Below are 25,231 nucleotides of genomic sequence, written 5' to 3' on the forward strand. Positions count from 1 at the left end.
ATGAGTGAGGAAATAGAGATAGCAGAGGACAAAGACTGGAGGGAGCTTGAACCCAGCTACCCCGTCAAAATCGTCTTGACAGTCTTCTACAGCCTCATCCTGGTGACAGGGATTGTGGGTAATTCCGTCACTATCAGAGTGACACAAGTGCTGAGGCGCAATGGCTACCTGCAGAAGAACGTGACCGACCACATGGTTAGCCTGGCGTGCTCCGACTTGTTGGTGCTCCTCATCGGCATGCCGGTGGAGCTCTACAGCGCCATCTGGTTCCCGTTCACGTCCACATCCGGCAACGCTTCCTGTAAGATCTACAACTTCCTGTTCGAGGCCTGCAGCTATGCCACCATCCTCAACGTAGCCACGCTTAGCTTTGAGCGCTACGTGGCTATCTGCCACCCGTTTCGCTACAAAGCCTTGGGTGGAAGACGTACCTCTGCCCTCATCACCTTTGCCTGGCTGGTGTCCGTGCTCGTGGCCCTGCCGTTGCTGGTTGCCACGGGAACGCAGGGGCACATTCCCCTCCGCCTGGACACACCCGTCCAGAACCTGACTTTCTGTACTAATCTGAGGGAGCGCTGGTTGATGTACAGGCTCAGCATCTTTATTTCTTTCATCATCTACATGATCGTGTTGATCTGCGTGGCCTTCATGTGCCGGGCCATGATCCTCGTCCTCCGGAAACCTTTAGGATCTATGGACGGGGACGCCAACGGAACTCAAAGAGCAGCCAAGCACGAAAGTTCAAAGGGCAAGACAGCCAGGAAGCAGACCATCATTTTTCTTGGTAGGTAGTTGGTTTAATATCTAAAAAAAGACACCTTGTTCGTCCAACTGTGTCCGATCAAAGACATGGTTTTAGAGCTCTCTGTGTCTCTGTTTCTATTGTGTGTATACAGTCCAAGCTTTAATACCTTTTGGGATCTAAGTGTCCACATAAGAGTGGAACAGTGTCTGTGTGATAATGTTAAATTACCACCGCTTGCCCGGGATGTTCGGACATGTCAGACAGCCTCTTCATCTGTTTACACCAGCAGTTAAGACTCCACCTTGACGCGGTGCCACAAGTGGACGTGAGAAAGGCTATATATTCCTTATGTTATCACCATTCAAATGATTGATTTCACACACACACACACACTGTTTTATTTAGGGTGTGTTCTTGAACTGAGAGAAACACTGCCGATGGACCACCCTGACATAGTGACTATTGCTTGTTTTAAGTGTGTTTGCGGGATGTTTCAACCTTGAAGATTGCTGCGTACATAGAGAGATGTTTAGTCCTCTCAGTTTGTTAATGTAGCCGCTATTTAGGATATCAAAGAAGCTCAGAAGGCAGCCAGGTGCACAACGGGTGCCAAAACTGCCGATAGTTGGCCAACTCAGATAAAATTTTAATAACAGAATTTGCAGAATAAACTGAATGTGAGCACTGGGGTGGACATCCTGAGGGCATCGGCACCGTCTTGGTCCAATGCACATCGGCTACTGTAGCATTGGACATGGATCTCAGAGACGTTAACGGATGCTGATATGCCCCAATGCAGACAGCCTGAAATGAAAAGAAATAGGAGACACACCAACACGTACAGCAGACAAACTCCCAAAGTCCCTTAGTCATACATCTGACCGTCACAGAGAACGACCACATGAATAAACAGTCGGCTGACAAGAAGCAGGACACACAGGAACCAGATTCCAGACACTGCAGAAGCAAACTTTTAAAGATAAACTGTTATTTCCTCTATAATTTACACATGTACATCAGTCAAAACAGTTTCTTAGTAAAGGATTGAGAAAGGAATTTATTGTCCTCTTCATACAACAATATGTACACACTTTAAAGCTGCACTAATCAATATTTTTTATATTAACAGAGTTAAATGACTGTGTGTAATGCGAAAGGTTTGTCTTGTAGTGACAAACTCACAGAGATGTATCACCCAACTCTACAGAGTAAATACGTACATTTTCGCACGTGCCAATCAACCACAATCTTTTTTACTATCTTCTTTCATTTGTTCAGCACAGAGGAGAAAAACGCACAGCCAGTTTGAAGGACATTCAGAAATCTGCCTCTCTAATTGCAGATGGCAAACCTTTCTAAGGAACGGGAGCATGCTGAGACAAGGCTCTGCTGCCTGCAGCTTTGTGATACCTGTCATCTACATTGCAGCTGCTACCTGCAGCTGATGACAAGCCACCATTTTTTAAAATGCTGGGCACATGGCAGTGAGAATGGTCTGCAGAGGTCTGCTACAAAGGAGGGCACAAGCAGGCCTCATATTTTGTATTTGCAAAAGCATCTGGAGTGAGGGCCGCATATAATAGTATTAAGTATAAGTATTTGGTACACAAGTACTTGCTTCCCTGAAGAGGTGACTGACGTTAAATATGACCCCAATGTGATCATCAGATATTTTCTGTAATGAGACGAGCATTAGTTGCCATCACCACACATCCGGTGCGTTTGCTGACACACACACAACCACTCTTGGTTTGAACACAGTCACCCATGATGTCACGTTGGCTCGGTCTGACACACATACTCACATGCAGCTTCGTGGGTCAGAATCGCAGCACTGGAGTCCATTGTGTACTTTTACAGCTCAGTCTTACTTTGCTTTTTTAAACTGGCCGGTTGCTGATGGAGTTGCAAGGTTGCATACCTGTTTTGTGTTGTCTATCAGTACTCAAGGTTTTCACAGTGTCAGTGTAATACAAAATATACACATTCATATTAAGGTACTTTAAAACCCTTACTGCTATTTGTGTCAAAAATCCCCCTCCTTCTCTGAGTCAGCACATCTGAACACACAGATGTGACTCATCCGCTTAAAAATCAGAGATAAAAGATGCTTCTCATAACTCCAGAAGTTGCCTGGAAATCATCGTGTTTGTAAGTTTTCCTCAGAATCAAAGTAATCCAGTGATGATTGTCTTTACGTCCCCCAAAGCATCATGGGAACTGTAGTAGAAAGAGGTAAGACAAAAAATAATAATAGAAGTTGTTTGGTTCTTATATCCCTGGAACATTAACACTCTCCTCTGTCTAAACTGGTCGGGGTGTGGTGGGTGACTAGTGATGCACGGTTGTTTTTCTGTCTTGAAGTCTGAAAAGTGACCTCGAAGGTGTGACAGTGATGCTAGAACACACAGCAGAACAATAATAATAAGACACCGACACTTTGCATCCCTAAAAAACATCAACAAACTGATCTCAGATCTTCCTTTTAATTTTAGAAGGTTTTTCACCATGACAAAAATCTATAGTATGCATCCCGCACACTGTTGAGGGGTTCACACTGTGACTATAACCAGGTCCAGGTCCTCAGGACAGCCATGTATCAGCCACACTGAGACATTTAATCAGCCTCGCAGCGTCCTGGGGAAGAAAACTAATGATGGATACACGCTGACTTTCTGCCAACTCCTTTGCCATTTATCTTTTCATAAGACACTGACATATCAATTCATCTAAATTAACACAGCTGATTCTTCTTCATATACATATTTGTTTATTAATGAGTGAACATTATAGTCCATCTTCTCACACACACCTGTGCCATTTCTCACTGTTTCCCTGAGTGCAGGACTGTGGCGCTCCAGTTCTGATTCAGTTACCAATCGTACTCCCTCAGCGGTCTAATTATGTATTTAGAATTGGCCAGTGTGTGAATGAAATTGAGTTTCTGTGCTCTGATGAACTCGGACGGATGGGGTGGGAGGGGTCAGCTGCATTACAACCAAATGCATAAAATGGGCTTTTCATCCATTAGTCACAATCCCTGCGCAGCTTAATGGCCTCGTACAACGTAAATGTTTCTGTCCTGCTGTACGGAGGTAATTCTGAACCAGCTAACACATATTCACGCCGACTGGTGTTAACCGGTGATGATGATGATGACGAGGAGGAGGAGGGGGGGTGGCAGTTATGATGATGATGATGATGATGTTGAGGAGGAGGAGGAGGAGGAGGAGGCTACGGATGGTGACGGTGACAGTGATGTGATGATTAGCAGGAAGAGATGGAGGAACAAAGAGGGTGAAGAAAGATGATGAGGAAGGTATTCATGGTAAAGGTGAAGAGCAGATTGTGCAGATTAAGAACTAGTGGCAGATGGTACATACTCCCTTTGTCAGTCAACAAGTGAAGAGAAGCATCATGGGAATTATTCCTCACACCAACAGTATCAGCTCAAACGGAGAAATAGTACTTACTTGTTCATTTAAAGCTACACTTGTCAATATTTTTATACTAACAATGGATACAATGACTATTTGTAATGTGAAAGGGGCCGCCGGTTGTGAATTATCACCAGACTCCACCTCAGCTCTAGCGTCTTTCAGGTCATTGTTTTGGTTTTACAGCCCGCAACTTTACTGTTTTGGTTCAGTGTCGCTGCTCTAATCAGCAAAGAGCTCTAAAACCCCACTGTACACTAACTGCCCAGCAGCAGATGGCAGACAGACACAGTCGGAGACTAGCTGGGGAACAGCCAGGAAGAGCCAGATATTTCCTGCTGGATTAGGTGACCAAAACAGAGCTAAAAGAAGAGTGAACTTGCATTCGTCGGCTGGAGAGAAACACTCTGTGCGCCGTGTTCGTGTTTGTAGCTATAACAACTTCATAAGGCGAAGTCGTTGTGGCCTCCAAGTGGCCAAAAAACTGTAAAGAACCTCTATTCACAATTCATACTACACTTTTTATTACTTTAAATACTTGAGTACATGTGTTACTTAAAGTCCTCCAACTTTTATAAGTAAGAGTTTTAATGCAAGACTGGTACTTGTTAATTATTTAGTGGTGTATTTGTTTTTGAGCGGGATATCTTAATGGACTGATATGGATGGAGTGGTTGGACAGGCAGCTCTTTGTCCGGGTGATTTAGTTTTGGGATGTGGCTTTCCACCGATCAGTTTTAACTCAGGAGTCGAACTCAGCCTGTGAACACGGCTGAATAATGTCTTCTGTGGCTCAGCAGGGAGCTTTATCAAGTCTGAGAAGATAACCCGGATGTCCTCAGGCTGCTTTGGCTTTTTTTATTTAATTTTTTTAATGTAAATGTTATTATGGGAAGTGTAGGATCCAGCATTTATTTATTTTTTTTGAGTTTGACATATATTGGCAACTAAATGTCAGGATCCAGAACTTTCAAGTTTACTGGCAAAAGGCATCACATTCACATACTTCCCAACCTGTAAGTAAGTTTCCAAGTAAGCGGATCACTCACAGTCTTTCAATGCCCGCTGGTGTCATGAACCGGCTCAGAGATCAGACAAAACAGGGGAGACCACACAGAGAATGACGGTTTAAACTAAACAAATGTATTTCAAATCCAGCCCTCTTATATGGCAGGCAGGAAGAGCAATCAGGAAGAGTTGATTCAGATGTGGCTCATCCTCCTGACACACCTCAGCCACTCTGTATCCTACACAATAGGAAACACAGGAGAACACACCAGAAGCCACAAACAAGAGCGGGAGGGGTCATCACACTGGCATTTAGCTGACATAACATTTGCCACGATTACAGTGACTCATTCTAATGTGAGCTGTATTTCAGTCTGAGGATCAAATAATCACAGTTATGAGGAAAAACAAGCGCGCTATTCCCCAAACAGAAAGCTGCTGTAATGAAGCGTTGGATCGATGAAGATGTTTATGCAGGTAGTTTGATTGACTGGATAGATTCCCTCAGTAACAGACGGTAATGTCTTTGTGAATCACGCGTTTAACAGCACGAGCTGCAAAGTAAAGCTGAGCGAAACACAATAACATTTGTTGATCGTGTGAGTCATCGATGAGAAACAGTCATTCAGATTCTGGGGCCAAAAACTTCTGGAAGCTGCACTCCCCAGAAGAGGCAGCGGCGAGACTCTTTTCAGTTCATAGAGGACTCGTGAGGCAGATCGATGCTGGTTCTCTAAGAGATGAAGACGTTTTGACAGCCTATTGTGGACAGACTGCGGGTTCAGACTCGTTATATGGTCCTCTTAGCCTTTAGAGAAAAACATGAAGTCGGTGGTTCATGCTGGTTCTGAAAAAACACTCCAGGGGCAATCAAGCTGTCCTTGGAGGAGAGGAAAAAAAAATCTGTTGACGATAGCTGCTGAACGCAGAGCTCACCAACTGACTCTTAAGACATCCTCTGATTGACATTTTGGAAGTCCTTATCTCAGTCCATGATAGCTGTGAACATCTTATTTTGTTAATGATCTCATTCCATGGTTTTATCTTAACAAACCTAAATGGCCGCAGTGTTTCTTCTTGCATGTTTTAGCCTTTTTTCAAACATACGTTACATCACAGCTGCTGTGTTTGACATGTCCTCTATGCAGCCATTGATTTCCATTCTTTTGAAAAACATTTTGGGTACAGAGGCAACAGGAAATAAGTGTCACGAGATAACTTTTGTTGTCATTTATATAGATAAAACTGAATTGAATTGATAATGCACCATGCAGTGATAATGTAACAAAAACAATTCAGATCTAATAATCCAATGGCTGCCTGTAAGGGTTCCATATAAAACCTCTGTTGTGAAAATGTAAAATATAAATGAGCCATTGTCATTGCTAATATTTGGGCTAAATAAAGTGCTCAGCGAGAGCTTTAATCAGCGTGAGAATAAGAAAGAACAACACATATTATTCTGTCTGAAGAACACCATCATTTTCCCATCTTCACATTCCTTCTAGCTCTGTAAGGTGCATCAGTTGGATCTTGCGTATACTATCTGAAAATCATATATTCAGATATACTGAAGTGATATTGCAGCATCAGAAAAGAGTAAACAAGATTCAGGTTTTTTCTGGGCACAGAGGAAAGTGAAATTGACTAAATCTTGTTGTGAAGAAGTAACTGTTGGGGCCACCATATATACAATATTAATATGCATTAAAGCTTTTTGGCTGTGTTTATTTTGAATCGTGCTGTATTTGCTGTTTATAGCTCAGTTTATTGGAAGGTTCCACCCTTCAATAACACTGCCTCTGAAATGATCAGCAGATGTGAGGTGATCTGGGGAGAATCCTTTGTCAGGATTAAAGTTTGGTGAGTGGGCGATTCCCTGCAGTGCATAAGGAAGACTGATGGTTTTGTAAAAGCAGGAAGTGGAAGGGATATGACACAGTCTGCTTGCATCAATAGTGTTCACTCTCCTCTTCACTGACTGTTGGCTTTACTCTGCTGCAGGAATGATCTGAGTTTGCATTTGAATATGAATTGCATTGTTATTGCAGTCGGCAGACCTGCGGAGTTGCGCTCCGATGCACACTCCCAAACTGTCGCTCCCGCTGTAAGCACCGATGTCAGTTATCTCTCAAGTGGCCACGTTCCTGTCACCGCTCCACTTTACCTTGAAATAACTTTTAATCCTGGTTGGGCGACTCGGCGACTTTGGAGAATAATTAAAATCTGAGAACATCCTTGTTAAGTTGCCCACACGTCACGTCCAGGACAGAAGGTTAATTGCTTTAGATCGTTTTTTTTTTTTTCAGTCTCTGGGAGATGAATATTAATTCTGTTTTGCTGCCTTCAGCCTTTAGCCTGTGACCGTTGACTTTTGCAGGCCATTTGTGACGTGAGCACTCAGTGAGGCTGAACACATGTGGGGGGGGGGGGGGGGGCATGAAGACTTAAATAAGAGAGCAAGGAAAATCATTAATGAACACAGTCACCAAAACACTGCATACAGTTTAACTACGATTACAGTGACCGTCCACTGAGCCTCAGACTAACAGTGGATCCCTGCTTTCAGACAGAGGTAGCATCAACTGTTTTTATCAGTTGTCTACGGCTGACTGTGTCCAGCTCACTTGTTTTAACATAACAATGTAAAATTGGTCTTGAATATATGTGACTTGGCGGCTACGTACATGAACACTGAGGCTAAAGCTACAGGTACACGTCCCATCAAAGAGTCAGCATCCTCACCAGCTGATAATCCACATAGACGACATGGAAATAAAGAAACAGCATTGTTCTCGTATTGCTGTAGTATGATAAGGAAAAACGTATGATCACTGTTATCTTAAACTCTGAGCTGAAAGAGGCGAAAACCTTCTATAAAACTGAGGGGAACTGCAGAGTCGGGTGATAATTCTCTGTGGGGTCATTACTACAAGTGACACCTTTAACATTGCACGCAGTCATTTGATCTATAGTTAATGATAAAGTATTGATCGGTGCAGCTTTAAGACTTTAGACATGCAAGTCTGCAAGATTCTTTCTTTCTTCCTCGACTGGCTGAGAATCATCCAGGCTGCAGTGGAAATTAAACGGGAGCAAATTCAGGCGACTTCAAGAGACACAGAAACCCCGTGATGTGTTCGTCTTATCCACAGATGGTTTTGGGATTTGGTCAGTAGTTTTCAGTGAAACTCGGACTTTGTTACATGACGAAAGGGGGAATTCCTGAATTACAATGCTCCCTCCTGATGCCAGTCAAGTGCAAACATAGCTTATCGTTTACGAGTCATGCAAGGACAAAAACATCAGTATGAAAGGCGCTGATACCAAGTTCACAAGTTCTGTTAGAGAAGTCTAAGCTCAGAAAACTAGCAGGCAGAGTGGTGAAATGCAACAGCAAAAATGGCTATTAACTCTTGAAATCCAACACAATAAATTGCTGCCATCTAACAGTGTGAGAAAATCTCGGGGGGGGGATTACTCCTTTAAGGGGATTTTATAACTCTCTTGGCCTGGCATTGTCTTACCTGTTCCCATCAGCCACTTTCCACCGGCCTGCCAGAGCGCGGCCATAGCTCAGTGCAGTGACAGCCCAATTGCCACCCATGAACCTCTCTCCTCCGGATCGATGGGGCTTATTTATTGTGTTTGAGCACAGATCCTGACTCCCCATCAGCCTGTTTATGCTGCCTGGGTGGCCTCCATCAAACCTCTTCTCTATCAAATATAAAATAAATCTCAGGGAGGGTTCGTTGAGCCTCTTTGGGCAGCTCGATGAATGTGCCTCACCGTTCCTCCTCCCTAACCCTCTCCCTCGTCTCCCGCCATCTTCTCTGCTCTGAGTGACAGCTGCATATTTTAGTAAGAAGCTCCAGAGCCCTGTGGTCCCTCGGCAGCCAGCATAGCTAAAGGCAAGCCTTCCTGCGAGTGACAGCCCGCACTCACCGAGCCGCCTGGGAGACACTCCTGCAGATGGCTGCGAGGGCGACTGTGTAGCTTCATGTTGTGTCAGGGCTCTGAGGGGAAATCACAGGTTACACTGTGTGGCTGTTTTACAACACCACACTGTACAGTACCTCACACACCCCGATGTGCTGCAGCATGCCAGGACTTGGCACTGACTCCTGGGAGTGATTGTGATGATGTGAGGTGATCGGTTTCTCCCCACTTGTCACTTATTTTCCAAATGTTTTGGCTCAACATGAAGTATTTGACATGTTAAAAAAGTTAGTATTACAAAATTGCCTTCTTGCTGATATTTTTTGTCAACTTTGGGTCAGCAGAACGAGCTGGTAACACAACACTGACTCACCTCTTAAAGTTGTTGCAAATAGTTGCTGACACAATCACCAGTATCCAGAGTCCAACGTCGTCCGCTGTCCATTTAGCTCTGTTTTGGTCAACTTCCACCAACTCCTGACAGAAATAGCGCTTTAGCCGCTAAGCGCTCCACTATGTTTGCCAGCTAGTTGCTAACTTTGCCTGTCTGCTGCTCTGAGCTGAGCAGGTATAGCGTACAGCTCCCTGGCCCTGGCTGGGAACGAGGCTGATGAGGGTGGTGATGCAGAACCACATGAAGATAAAACCAAAACAATGAGCTGAAAGACGCTAAAATGCTAAGAGGAGCTGAGGGGAACTGTCAGGTAATAATTCTCAATGGGCCTGTCACTATGTGCAATCCACATTACACATAGCCAATGAATCCATTGTTAACATGTAAATATTGATAAGTGCAGATCATGATAATCAATGCTTTTTAGCTGAAAACGGCTGGAAATGAGGCTGACACGAGGTTAAAACTAGAAAACAAAACAATGCGAGTTGGTGATAATTCTCTGTGGGTTTATTACTCTGAGTGAGCCTTCTCACGTTACACATTTGATCCATTGTTAATATGAAAATATTGATTAGTGCAGCTTGTGACAGTGATCACACTCGTCATGTGTTAGATAAACAGTTCATCCTGATATTCACATGTTATCCCCCTCATTAAGATTATCAGTAAGAGCAGACATTAGGACATGTTTGACCGATGAAGATGAAGTTGATGAGAAGAACCTTCACAGGCGTTTGGAGTAGAGACTGTCAGTAATGCTCTCAGCCTCAAAACAGCACGCAGCACAAAAACCTTGAGGAGAGATTAGATGGGTGACTTACTGGTGTGTCTGCACTCCCCCGCAGCACATAACTCACCCTGTGGGAGACTCATCAGGCTCATACTTTCCTGTAAGTACAGCGATTAGTATTTCATGATGTATTGAAGCATTTTACGTCACATTCATAACATTATTATGGCTTCAGGGCAGCAGATAAGAGGATGTCTTAAGCCAAGAACCGCGGACTCGAACCTCAGGTCCGGAGTGATGGGGGCCCAGTTCACATTAATTAAATTCAAATCAGTGATACTGAAATTGCAAAAAAGTAATGACTGAGATCAGAACAAAGTCCCAGATGAGATGTAGACACTGAGTGCTTATTATATCATATTATATTATATATTTGAGGACCGTTACACATTGAACAGAATAAACAAGTTCAGTGAGAAATGGACAACGCATAAAAGAAGAGGTTTCAGGTCTGAACTCTGGCTGAGCTCCCTCTCTTCAGGAATCTATCACAGCACTCCTGAAGTTGGAAAATTGCTTTGCCTCCCTAATGAGGGGCCTTTGTCACGCCGGATGTTGCTGAGGGTGAGGCTGCCGGCGCGAGAGTGAGCAGGTGAGGCTGGAGGAGCTTCTTAACGTCCTGTGGGACGCAGCGCTTCGAGGGGCTCTGCCTCGATCAAAACAAACCGGCATGTTTGATCACGTTCACTCCTGAAAGCAATTAAAGAGCAGTAGATGAGAGCAGAGGATGTGCCCAGCAGGATGACTGATGAACCGTGACATGTCATCGTCGCTAAGGGACAGTCCCGCATTTGTTGTTGCGTCTCTTGTGTTGCAGCAACGCCTACAAGATGAATCAGGGTGCTGCGATTACAAACGCTACAATTATGAGAATTTGATATTGATTCAATGGGCGTAGGTTTTCTGAATGAATAGAAACTTCTTCCTTGACTGATTTTCATGCCAAGATGAAAAGGTGATGAAAGAAGAAGATGAGATAAAAAGATAAAATAACGGAGAGACAAGGCCGAGCTGAGGAGAGAGTGAACGTTGGACTTACATTCATCAGGCGGCCAGAGAGACGTGACATCACATGAAGGCTAATGTTGGCCGGGACAACTTTATACGGTGATAATATGTCAATATTTAAAAAAAGCAGCCTCAATTTGGAGAGATACGCTTATACTCTCTCTGGCAGTTTTAAATGAGAAGATCAATACCACATATTTCATATCTGTCTGTTAAATATGAAGCTACAGATATGCTGTGGCTAAGATCTAATCTAACACTCAGCACGGTATTATCTCATTATTGGACATATTGTTTTAAACTTTAGGCCCTCATACACAACACCAATACTGAACGTGCTGCATCCTCAGCTGGGTTTTCCATTTAACTCACTTCATGGTTAGGGCTGGAGGACCAGGCTAATAACTGACAGTGAGCTGATACTAAGTAAAGCATTAACATTGTCTCAGCATTAAGCCGACAGTTGATATTACTGTGACGACTTACAAGTGGACACGGTGAGTGGAAAACATTAACACTGCCATCTTTATACACAGTCTACGAATACAAACAAGATGACTGATCACTATTATAAGATTAACGAGCCAGCACGAGCTTGAGGCTGAGGCAGCTAAATGGAATTCATCCGTCACTCATTTCAGTATTTAAACCAGTGCTCTTCCTTCTGAGACATATCAAGACGTCTTCAGTGAAAAAGGCTGGGGCTAAGCGTCTTCATCACTTTAGCCTTCATCAGAGATGTTTATCCATGTTTCCCCTTTATTGGCGGCTTTTTTAAAAATGGCTCAATCTATTTCCGACTGCTGGTCTTAATTACGAGGATCAGACTTTTACTTATTATCCTAATCTTTTATCAGCAGTCCGTCATCATATCCTGAAGGTACACCGCGGTGTATGTTTTTGGAAGATATCGATTTGGCTGCCGACCAAATCGCTCTGATTCTGTCAACACTATCAGTCGCAGCAGCAACGAGTGCAGAGTTACAGCACGGAGACATCTGTTAGTCTGACACATGTTGACTATCGCTCCTGATTTGCCTCTTTACTAAAAGCCTGTTACGTTTGCCACACAGACGCTTGAATTAAACTCTTCACTCTTGATTGGTCATGAGATTGGTTGTGCTGCGGTCGCAGCAGGTTTCTCAATGTTGTCCAACCTCATCACACCGCTCTCACCAGAGACTGAACAGCAATTACCACATTTGTTCCTAAATTATTTTCTAACGGTCATCAAACCGAAGCTGTGGAGAGGAAACAGCTCACAGCTGCTTGTTTGGATTACTTCTACCTTTGATAACATTGAAAACTCTGAGAACAAAAACGAGTCCTTCCCACGAAGGTTAAAAGGCACCATAACATTATTACTGGACAGAGGTAACAGATGGCCAGCTGCTCTTGTGCATGAACAAACCCAAACCCCGGTGAACCTCCAATGTGATGCATCATTAAATAGACCAGGGTATAATAGGTACGTGTGATTGTCCTTGTACTGTTAGCGTGTTCATTTGTGGTGGTAAATGGGGATAATGTGCATTCAGGCAGTGGAAGTGACCACATTCTCAGATGGGACTGTTGATACCAAATGTAACCACTTTATTTCATCTTTCCTCTCTTCTTTGTCTGTTTCGTACTGAGCCTGCCGGGAGTCACATGGTAGAAATAAATATTGGTGTGGAAATCCATGCACTTTAGTGTTAAGTAAAATGTGAGGTTTTGAAGTAATACCCCATTTACATTCAGTCACTTCATGATGTGTCTTGAGAGGACGGGACAGCTAGTCAATCTCGAGCGAGATGTTGATGAAAAGGTCAGTAAGCCGTCCACTCACTGTTTGGTTTTCCTACATCCATGGTCTGTCCGTCTCCTCTGTCCTCACACCACAATTACACTGAAATCAACTGTTTGTCTCATTAAAACATCGAGGAGAAACGGCTCCAGCGATTTCTACACATACAATCAAATACAAGGCGCACAGAGCGTTTATCTGATCCCTGATCAGTTCAACCACTGAATGATCTGTGTGGACGAGTTAGAGCCTGTGGGGACGTCTCGCTCTTAGTTCATGAATGCGATTCATTCATTGTTCGTTAGGTCATGGATAGGTGTATGTGTAAATGGCACCTAAAACTTTCAGAACATGCATCTGACCTTCAGAGTAAAAGTGGGGAATTATAATTCTTTAATAAGAGTTTACAAGAAATGTAAAGCAGTGTCTTGTCTAAGCACTCTTTTATTTTGTGGTCCATATCGACACATCCTGACTGAGCACTCAAAGCAGCAGAGGCCGAGATATTCTGACTTTTAGAGCCTTGTATGAAATAATGATAATAATATTAAAGTTGAGATACGAAGGTGCTTCTAACAAGTCTATTTTCCTCCTTGCTCCCTTTTCTTCATCCTTCCCTGCAGGTGTAATGTCCTATAAAAGGTGGCTCCATTCCCACGCTGGTTGCTCCTGTGCTGTAAAACTGTGTTCGGCCTGCTCTTTGTTACTCTCCTCAGCCGATACATGTATTGTTGTGACACCTTCATGTAATCAGGGTAAAACCGACATCTGCTCCAGCCTGGAATCCTCTGCAGCACCGTGTGATTGAAGCAGGCTTGCGTGAGGTGTGGTGAATGGAGATGTGGCGTTATGAGTACACTTGGTGCCTTTAATTGACTTCACTGGAAATAATCAAATTCAGGGAAGTGTTACTCCGAGCTGAAGTACTTCCTGCCGGTCTTGGACTTGAGTCCGGTCTCGAGAACACTTTCCCGACGCCTTGGACTCGTCTCGGCCTCTTGTTTATAATATCGTGACTCACAAGTAATGTAAGTGGAGTTTGGTGCATTGTTGCTCACAGTTTCTCACATGAGCAGGGTGACAATGTGGAGAGAAAATACATAGATGTTTTTCAGAGCACACAATATTGTATTATATTTTCAAAGACAGGAAATAATCCATTTTGGCTTCCAAATTGGAGAGAATGACAGAAAATGTGCAGGAGCCAATGGTATAATAGATATTTACAAGCATTAAAAACAGCCATCCCATGAAATTGTTATCATTACTGTCAATTACTCGTCTCAAAGTGGACAAATATTAAGGTGTGTTCAGACAATGTTAGTCTCAAATTATCGGATTTGACTGCTGGACCAGTCTGTGCACATCTGCACCTCAGTTTGGTAGACTTGGTAATCTTCACATTAACTTTATATGCCATTGTGCTGCGTCTAAACTTTGCCCTGCAGCTCAGCCTCAGTCTGATCTCAGAACGATCAGAAGTACAGTGTAAGTAAGTAAGTGCAAAGTACACGTGTGTTATCGTTACCATACAATCTATTGTTTGATAAGTCACACAAGATCAAGATATTTGACCTCGCTGCTCACTTCAGCGCCTCCACTGTAGTGGAACTGTGTTCAGCATTATATCTCATGTCATGGCCGGCGCCATATTGAGCTCTCACACGCAGCAGATGTTGTCGAGCGGCTCTGCGGGCAGAAAATATGACCACATCATCTGCGTACATAAAAAGATGAATTATGAGATTAGGTAACCTCCACCGCCACCAGATGTTTTACAAGCATTAAGCTGTCCCGACAACTAAAACACAGCTGGACATAATATCCCACCTTCCCCAACCCCACTAATGGTATGAAAGCGCTGTCTAACCTGCGTGGTCTGAAAGTCAAACAAAGCACATTTAAATTGATGATTAGCAAATCTGCACAAATCCAACAACCTCCTGTTGAAGCACAATTTGTGAAGATAAGCAGTTCCAACTTTCCCTCCGGCTACTCTATGACCGGAGGTTGAACTTGTGGAGGTACATGGCTTTCACCGGACGTCTTTGATATTTTAGATCTTCGAGGCTGACAGCAAATGCCCCTAAATGACATGTTTACATTAAAAGAAGTCTGACTCTTGTGTGCGAACGTTGGACTTTGACATCCAAACGTTGGTTTCTTTATAGCATGACCACAGTCATTCCCTGACCGTAACAAAGTAGTCATTATAAATAAATATATTTGCTTAAACCAAACCACACCTTAAACGTAGTGGTGTCTGATCTGAAAACTGTTTTATTTTTCAGGCATCAGATCAGAAAACGCTTCTATGCGTCGTCCTGAGGGGTTGATGTAACCACTCACACATTTCATATTGCCATCTAGCTTTCTTATAGCTTGAGACACGCTGCCCTAAATAAAGTCAGCCAGGTGTATTAGTTTTGACATTTTACCTTCATGCACTTCGACATTCTTCTCCCTGGTTCCCATATTGCTTCAGTTTCAACCTGATCTTGGAATCGAATCAGACTGGGCTGAGGTGACACAAGAACCTGCAACGGCAGAGGAAACCGTGGTAATCACGCTGTTGACGACAGCTTATGAATTCTTTGTCATGCTGTGCGAACAACATAATTTAACTGACACCCAATGAAACTTTATTAAAACGTCCAGCAAATGTTTATATGAAACAAAATGATCTGCATCAGACTGAGACCACAGCTCTGTTCATGAACATCTGTTCAAATTAAAAAGCCTCCTTTTTTTTCTTCCAAGATTACAAACATGAATCTCCAGAGCAGGATTATCTATCAGCAGGCGTCCATGTCTCCATGAGAAAATCTCCTCTAAGATGATTAAATTACTTCCATTATGAATGATATTCCTCTGTGACTTGCTCAAGTTATTCAAGTGCTTTAATGACTTAGGATCTTCTGTTAGCCTCCAAATTAATTCGTTCACACTCCTCCTGGATTTCAGCCCAACATTACCAACAGTCACTTCTTTCTCCATTTGCAGTGGGGGAAGAAATCACTCTATTTGTGCCTGACAGACGCATAAATGACTTTAGATTTTCCCAGTCGGAGAGGCTTTCGTGGATAAGATGTAATACATTCAACGCTGCTGTTAGAGAGCAGGAAGAAACCTTAATTGACTTTTTGTCAAAAACGATTCGCCATCACTCTTCATGGTTTAATTTAACCTCCTAGGTGTCAGATGGGTGTTGGCAATGAAGGACACCACAATTTATGCTTGAAAAATTAAAGGATTATCAGACAATGTTTGACTATTTGAAATGAATGATGTTGTGATGTGATTGATGTCTACCTGGCTCTGTCTGAGTTGGCCTGCTAGTTAAAACCACCCATCTGGCAACTCAAAAACTCATTATTACGCAACAAAATTCCAATCTACAAAAAGCTCTTTTAAACTCTCTGTGGGCGTAAATCATCCACGGTGCCTCTGTCTGCTCACTGATAGTGTGTGAGTGTGTGTGTGTGTGTGGGTTCAGTGGGTTTTTGTACTCGCTGTCACAGGCTTTGATAATGTTTGCCTTCATCACAGGTTGCCTATTATCCACAGGACAGACTTTCGGCACAACTTCATCCAATGTCTGAGGAGAAAATCTAACCGGATCAATAACATGGCTGCCAGATTATTTACTCATCTCAGTGTTCTGCATGACACAGATTTTTCTCTTTTATTTTCATTTCCTTCTCCAGTACAGAAGGGGCTCGTATTAATGTGCGGCTGCACGTATTCACTCACTCTAATGTTAAGTGATCAAACACTTGCAGTTTATTATGTCGTGTTGATGATGTATGAGCCTCGAAACAGACAAAATGTTGTGAAAGTCAAAAATGTGAAACATTGCTGTTGGATAATTAAAATGAAACGTAAAAAGAAATATAAAGATTTATACTTTAATTTATCATCAGTTGATGAAATAAATTAAAACTTAATTCATTTCCTTTTTATCTCTCACTGGCCCTTTTTTTTATCTTTGAACTCCTTAGTTTTCCTGTCTTTTTAGTCCTGGCACACATTTAATCATTTATCTAGTCCCCCACACAACATTTCCCATTATCCTCAAAAAAGCTAATTATCAATTGCGAGACTACTCGCTAACTTAAATGAAACACTGGTGGCAAAACTTTGAACTTTTGTAGTTTATGAGAAAAGAGACATTAAAACACACGGTATAACATAATAAAATGCTTTAGCTACTGTTGCAACAGTTTCTACAGTGATGCGACAGCAGTATAGTACTGCATATAGATAATTAACATTTCATGCACTACCTGATGTAGTGTGATGATGAAAGTTAGCTTAAGCTCGGTATAGCTGAAAAAGAAATATAAAGCTTTATATTTGTTTTAATACTCATTTTTAATTGTTTATTGATGTATATAAGTTACATTATTTAACTTGTCTGATAACATTTTACTAAACTAAAAATTAGCTTAGTTTTAAGAGAGGTAACAAGCATATTTTGCCGGCTCATCCTATAATAAATCCCTCACTGATGCACACTGAAATAAACAGTTCCTGAGGGGGAAATCTGTTACATAATCATGCAGTAAACAAGTGAAAAAGCTCATTCCTTAATTTTCAGCTCATCATGCAAATCAGAAATGATTTCATCACACACTCATCTTCTCCTTCAGCAACACTTTTCATTTTGGTAATTTTATAGTTTCGACTATATGCTTTAAATCAATATGCAATCAAGACGGCCATGCAGCAGTCTTCAGAGAATCAGGGATTAGGTCTTCAGTCAGGCAGCATCCATAAATACTGGGGGAGATATTTCACTTCTCTTGATTATTCAATTTGAATCTACAGAGCCGTTTCCAATCATGGAAATGAAGGGCATCAATGATGTGGCGATGCCCTCTATTTGAAAAGTTCCTCCGTGAGTTATGAAATAAATTTTGCAGCCCTGCTGAACATTCATGTGCGGGTTTACGCGGCCTGTAGCGGTTCCAGGTGTGTGGTTGTGGAGCAGACAGCCTGCTTCCAAAAGAGTCTAGTGAAGGAGTCAAATCAGCTGCAGCCGCTGCAAAGTTTGTGAAAAAAGTGATTCATTTTAGAGTCTCATTTAGTGTCATAAGATTTGGTCCCAGACCCTTCAGTGGTAGAGATTTACCTGTTTGGAAGTGTGGGGATGTTTTAGTGGTCAGGCTGTTCAGTCTGAGCAACCTCAGGAATTTTATTAAATATTTATCAGGCAAATATCAATACATTAGTTCAATAGGACAAATCTCGCAAGACTCCTTGACTTGAGTAAGGCTGAGACTGTTGTAGGGCGTGAAATGAGTGTGACTCAAAAGTAAAGGAAGCTCAAAAATGTGAGTTGAAACTAAATAGCTGAGAAATGTCATCTTATCATTTACTTAAATTTTATCATCTTTTTTTCCTGGTTCTCACCTGGGCGTCGCCTTTGACCTGACTGACAGTCATTAGTCTAATTAGACGTTGACTTAGCGACTGTTGTGTTGAACAACACAAGGACTATTAAGGGAGGAACTTGTGCATTTGTTTAAGGAGCTTATTTGAGGTGTGCATTTTTGATGAGCGATTGCTGTCGCTGTGTAAGCGCCGCTAACCTCGGTGACAAATGCATTATGTTTGTTGGGAGGCAGTTATCATGACAGCTTCACAATAAAAGCCACACCGTGTTTCGCCAGTTGAACGCTTTTAATGTGAAGCCGCAGCAGTAGGAAAATGTTGTGTTTGCATTAGCAGTAACTTAATACAACTCTGATACGACTGCAGGAAAGTGAACAGAAAACATTGAGGCTGATCTCAATGAGACCAAACTACAAACAGTAACGCTGGATTACATACATGAATCTTTTACTGTGAAGGCAACAAGAATCCTCCACGGGAATGGCGGACCCTGCCACTACTACACAGGGACACCTTTATCTCTTTCATTTTTTAGTCCCTTTTCTCTTCTCACCACGTGTTAAACAATGTAAATTATGTTTACTTGAAACAATGGCTCACGTCCCCTGTTCTCCTCCACTGTGTACTGCACCAAGGAGCTAAGAAGCTCAATCACACACTCCAATTACAGCAAAGACACACAATTAATTGTTCCAATAATCTGGTTTCATTGCTTTCTAATTAGCAGACAGTTATATTTTGCCCATGGCAGGGAGACAGTAAGTGTGTGTGTGTGTGTGTGTGAGCTCGGGGACATCACTGATGAGAGCTTAGATTGCACTTTTGAGGCAGGCGCATTCAGCAAGACAAGAGTGGAATTATAATAATAATAATAAAGATTTATCAACAACATGTGAGTGCTTCACACCTACCCGTGAGTGGAGTGAACACGTACACACATGCACTTTCACAGCTTTCGCTGCATACAATCTTCTCTGCAGGTATATTACTGATCTGTGCTGACTCAGTGGCAATTTTCCAGATGAACGACTAGACTGTGATCAATGAGCCGACGTGACTGGTAAAACCAAACGAAAAGAAAAATCCATCTCTAAGAAAGATAGTGCCATTTCATACATGATCTGTTGCCTTGATCAGAGTAAGACCACCCATAATAAAGACGACCTCGTAGCCTAATCAGTAACAAACGGCATCATCACTTTAAGGGACATTTTAGTGGCCTGTTTTTTAAAACATTAGAACAAACTGCCAAACTGTACCATCCCTCCAGGTTTTATTGAAACTGGATCAGCGGAGTGTGTGATATTGATAACAGCTTTAGTTGGACAGTTAGTGTCATTTATAAGGATGGCAGGATAAAGGATGATACACTGTGGAAAACTGGACTTTTTAAAAGCTGCAATGTTCCACCAATGGGGGGGCAGGACCGCGGTTAGGGGGGATCTGGGGCAAAAATAAGCCACGGGCCCATTGTGGTGCAAAATACCAACAATATCCCCCTTCAATCAAATTAAAGGGGAAACAATTAGTTGATCTAGCAGGAATTGAATCAATAACAGTACTGATCAGTTATCATTTAAATGACTTTTTAAGCAAAAATGAAAAAACAAAACAAAAAGAAAATTGGGTTTTAGACTGTTGGTTGTAAAAGAACAATAAGCTATTGGAAGACGCCATCAAATTCAAAATGAAATGACCACAATCAAACACACACACAGTGAACCCTGGCGCAGCTACCTGCATTTCCCAGTTGGTAATCCAGCCAGAAAGTCTCCCAAGCAAACACAGGCGACACGCTGTCTCTGCTAATCAAGATATTGTGGTTAACTTGTTAGCACACATTGTCTTCTTACACCCAGCAGACACAGAGCTAAATTGCAGTTGTGTTTCTGGCCACCTGACACATGTAAATCTAACTCTCACTCTCCTTTTAGCTCTGGTTGGGCTCCAGTAACTCCTGTGAAATGCATTTTTTGTTTTTTTTATCATCATAATTAAGAGACATTGTTAATTTATTGTATCTGGCAAGTAGCAATATGTTGATACTGAACTGCCAATCATTCACTGAATTTCATCTGCTTCCTGTTTCTTACGGTTATGTAAAAGAGGAAAAAAAGAATTGTGGATTTAAAATTGAAGACTTGACCTTTATTGTTGCTGCCTCCTCTCATCAACGTCAACGCATGTAAGTTTTTAAAATGCCAGAGCACAAAGCGTCATCCACATTGTGTCAGAACAGTGGTGATGTGATGGGACGTCATGTTCGAAATAAAACAATTATACGCCTTCAATTACAGCGGGCCAATTTGTCCAATCAGTGACATTTTTACAGGCTGGAACACAATGTGATGTTGAGTCAGTGCTGTCTGAAGGTTGATTTGATGGACTGATGGATGCATTCAAAGTCCCCCCTGATTTTTAAAGATGCGATATGGAATTAAAAAAAAAAATAAAAAGCTACCGCTGGCAACAAGTCGTTTGTCTTCGGCAAGCGTGTGCTTTTAACTGGTGGGACCTGACAGGATGAATCTAATAGGACTTGATGTCTTTCTCTGCACGTTTTTGAATTTTTATAAAATGCTCAATAACAACTTAATGTTGATTCTTCATTGCCACTGGCTTTCTTTCTAGCTGCAAATGTCTCTGAAACGTCATTTTCCATTAAATACTCAGCAGAACAGCCATTCAGAAAGACATCGACGCGGTGCTTGGCAGGGTGTTTGCAGGTTTGTAGGCAGTTAAGACGCTAAATAAAACCCATACATTCAAATAACCTCTGGGGTGGGAGTAGTGTTTTTGAAAAGATCACCAGGAGAATACATTTGCAGACGGTGACAAACAGACTCAATTACCCTTCTGCCTTTAATGATCTATCAAAGCTTAAGGGAAAAATGAATCATGGCAGCACTGATTACAGTAGTTTTTGTCTTCAACACAGCCAGCATTTGTCCCTTCCTTTGTCTCTTCTGTCTCTCTTTACGTCTTATGTATTGCATTCGTGTTCCCGGCTCGCTCACTTTCCTATTTTGTTCTCTTCTTCTCCTCATGATTCGCTTTTATCTCACCTTTCTGCGTCTGTACGTTCACGCCGAACATCTCTTTCTCCCTCTTTATTGTCCTCACAGACAATACATTTGCCCTATGTTTGGCCGATGATGATGATGATGATTTCACACTTACACAATAAATCAACTCTCTGTAGGCTTCCTCACTTTTAGCAAGTAACATTTTCAGTTATTGAATGCCAATGCCAGATGTTGGATCAGATTATTGATCATTGGAAAGTGGAAATAAAGGCAATCTTGCAAAAATGACAACTACTCAATTAATAATTACTAATTAGTTGACTGTTTTTATGTCAAAGCACAGAAAGGTCCAGGTTTATTTTTGACAGAGTTGTGGATGTTGGAGCACAGCAGATTCCATCATTTCTTGTTCAGGTCCAACCTCAAATCTGTGATGACGAGGCGAGTGACCCTGCTAAGCAACAGCATGCATCGCTCTGGCAACAGGGCTGATCTTTCTAAACAGCTCGTAGGCTTGCGTCGCATTGGCAAGGTGGTTGGACTGGCCCCACGCTGAAGCTGTGTTTGCACCTGTCGTGTGGCTACATTGAATTGTGAAAAAGGAGTGTTGTAGCAAGTGGTAGAAAGAGGACTAAGAGTCTACAGCCACGCCAGCAGCTCTGTGAGTCTGCAGTTAGCGGTGCTTCAAGCTACGTGCTGACGTGAAAGTCGAGACAACTGTAGGAAGTGTAATGTTGCCATGGCGTCAGTGAGTTAGCAGTGGGCTACAACTTGAGCCATGTTTTCTTTTGCCTGTATTGCTCAAATTGACACCATTAAAAGTATACCGAATTAGCTATTAGCAGTTCCTGTTTGCAATGTACCCATTGATGTACAGACAACTATCACTGGATTACTGTGATACTGAACAAAACAAAAACGTGATGATTCTTTGGCAAGTTCTGGAGTTGTAAGGAGCGTCTTCTTTCTTCTTCTTCTATCAGACCCTAAGGGTTTTAAACTACCTTAATTGCCTCCGTGAACCGTGTGTCACAGCCGGTGCTGCAGCTCCAACTGCTGACCGCGTTGATAAGCGGCCAAATCAGCGGTCCGAACTACAATAACTAACTTCCAGTTTTTAGAACACCATGCACCTGCGTCTTTCACCCCACGCAGTATGTTCGCCTCCGCCCCTCTGCTCCAGAGGAAAGTCAGGTCAGGAAAGTCATTAGGATACATCCTGTAGGGGTAGTGAATGTCTATATACAAACTTTTATGGCAATGCATCAAATAGTTGTTGAGATATTTCAGTCTGTGGCGGACCAACCAACTGACCAACTGACCAATTGACATTGCCATCCATAGAGCCAAGTTATTAAATATATCCAAGAAGAAAACAGCTTAGCCAAAATAGCCGGTGTTCACACCTCCCCAGTATTTATTTCACTTTTGAGACATTAAAAAAGAACCAGTACAGTCTAAGAAATGGGGAGAAAAACATCACTAAAACACACAAAGATCCAAAGATGTGTACTTGGTGTCGTCAGCGGTAACTAAGGCCTGAATACCGTCTCTAAGCATCTTTGGAAAAAAAACAAACTCAGACATGGGCTGCAGTCATCAAAGCTTGCAGACAGTGAGAATCACCAAACTCATTATGTTGGTGCCTCTCACTAATAACGAGCACCAGTCTTGTCTGCATGTAAACAAACACATACCTACCTACATGTGCCTGTTTGTGAAGCTTTTCACGTTTGTTTTTTTCCCTCAGCAGTCTTGGACGGTGTATTATAAATAAATGTGTTGATATCTGTGTTCCACTGCAGGAAGTTATGTCTCATTTTGTGAATGTTGAAAGGCTGTTTGGTCACAGCGTAATTCCCATTAAAAACACAGCAGGGGAAATGGATAAACACCAGATTAGAGAATGAGGATGTTGTTAGTTCGTGCAAAGGGTAAGAACATGACATCAGACATGACCCATGAAATAAGTCAGCTGGCTGGTTTCGCCGTCCTGTGTCCTGGAGGTCAACGCGCTGGGTTTCACTGTAGTGAGTCAGTGGTAAACTATGCTAGGTGCACGTGCAGGCACTGTGGGTAACTTTAGGTGAATTTCTTTGGAGCACCTGCAGTACAGATAGTGCTAGGAACGGATTGGGAGGAATAAAACATCAGCAGGCATGATGAGCCTGATTTCAATCACGTCCGCCAGGTTCAGAATTGCAGGGAGCCCACACAGCACCCTATTAAAGGAATTCATGAAATTAAATGAGTCTGGGGGGAGAAAACGCCTCGGTGAACTGATGCCTGGTGTAAGAAGTGATAATTAATGGTGTTCAGTGAAGAGCCAAACAGACCTTGGCAGCTAACCGCAAGTATCTGATACCAGACGATGTGACAGAGGCAGTACTGTGCAGGTTTGCTTTGATTGTGCAATGATCATTACTATCAGCTCCCCCTCGAGTTGAGCTGACTGACTCGAGAAAGCAAACAGGTAGAAAACTGGACTTGCATTGTTACGTACTGTGTGCAGAGGTCAGTATGACTTCTACCTACTGAGTACATTTTTGAGAGACAACTAGATAAAACAAATGAGACATAACCTGTTGATCAATGAGCTCGAGAGGTGCTGGTAGGTGGATTGTGTTGCCTTTGGACGGAGCCAGGCAAGCTGTTTCCAGTCTTTATGCTAAGCTAAGCTAACCATCTCCTGCTCTAGCTTCATATTTAGTGTACAGATGTGCAGGTGGTATCATAATATTAAATTCTCCCTTCAATTTCCTATTTTTTCACGGCTGTCCTTTTCTGTAAGTGTTCCCGTCTCTCTTGTCATCTTTCGTGTCCCTGACTTTCCTCTGACTTCTCCTCAGGTCTCATCGTGGGATCCTTGACGGTGTGCTGGTTTCCCAACCAGATTCGTCGTCTCATGGTTGCTGCCGTGCCCAAGTCCCGCTGGACGAACTCCTACTTCCGGAGCTACGTCACTCTCCACCCCGTGGCCGACTCCTTCTTCTACCTCAGCTCCGTCCTCAACCCGTTTCTCTACAACCTCTCCTCCAGACAGTTCCGGGAGGTGTTTGTCCAGGTGCTGCGGTGCCACCTCACCATCGAACACGCCAACAAGCGCACCGTGCAGAGCTCCCGCGCTGCGTCTGCGCGCTCCCTCCAGCCACTGCTGTTAAAGTCGCTGCGGCGCAGCAGGATGAACCGCTCCACCCTTGCACAAGGGAAAACCCCTCCCACCTTTACAACCTTTCAAGCTCAAAGTGACTCAGGAGTTGCTTCAAATACTGAAACGTCTCTCAACCTGACTGAAGAGTCTGATTCAAATCTCAAAACAAGCAGTGATGTACCACCAGAGACTGAAGTATAATGTGCTGTACAATTTAATGCAACACAGTCAACAGTAAAAACAAACCAAGGATGCTTGTGCTGTACCATCATAAACAAATATAGAGATATTCTTTATCCACAGTAATACAAAGTCAGGGATTTCATTGACAGATCACGCTCAGCTGACAATTTCGCACAATAGTAAGCTTGATGGGACTCCTCAAAGAGACATTTAACATAAGGAATGTGAAAGACAAAAAATGATTACACAAAAGCTCAAATATTCAGTTAAGCATGAAGACCCCGCAGCTAGAGTTAAAGTTAAAGGTACCCAGTGGAGTTTTTGACCACTAGTGGCGCTCTGGAGCACTGTTTTCCTGTGCGGG

At 42.6% G+C, this 25,231-nt stretch overlaps 1 protein-coding gene across 1 annotated transcript; it reads left to right on the forward strand.

Annotated features, from left to right (window-relative positions):
• On the forward strand, nucleotides 1-24,885 carry gpr39 (G protein-coupled receptor 39). Its single transcript, XM_070915259.1, has 2 exons — nucleotides 1-784; nucleotides 24,383-24,885. Exons 1-2 carry the CDS (start codon nucleotides 1-3, stop codon nucleotides 24,883-24,885), a joined length of 1,287 nt encoding a protein of 428 aa, XP_070771360.1.
• Nucleotides 24,886-25,231: the final 346 nt, after the last annotated feature.

The sequence above is a fragment of the Enoplosus armatus genome, chromosome 11, assembly GCF_043641665.1.
Source record: "Enoplosus armatus isolate fEnoArm2 chromosome 11, fEnoArm2.hap1, whole genome shotgun sequence".
Lineage (NCBI taxonomy): Eukaryota > Metazoa > Chordata > Actinopteri > Centrarchiformes > Enoplosidae > Enoplosus > Enoplosus armatus.

What these genes read in the sequence shown, in the direction of transcription:
- gpr39 (XM_070915259.1), top strand. Translation starts at nt 1, where the DNA reads ATGAGTGAGGAAATAGAGATAGCAGAGGACAAAGACTGGAGGGAGCTT. An exon ending in GCAGACCATCATTTTTCTTG is followed by an intron (nt 785 to 24,382) that starts GTAGGTAGTTGG and finishes ACTTCTCCTCAG; the next exon opens with GTCTCATCGTGGGATCCTTG.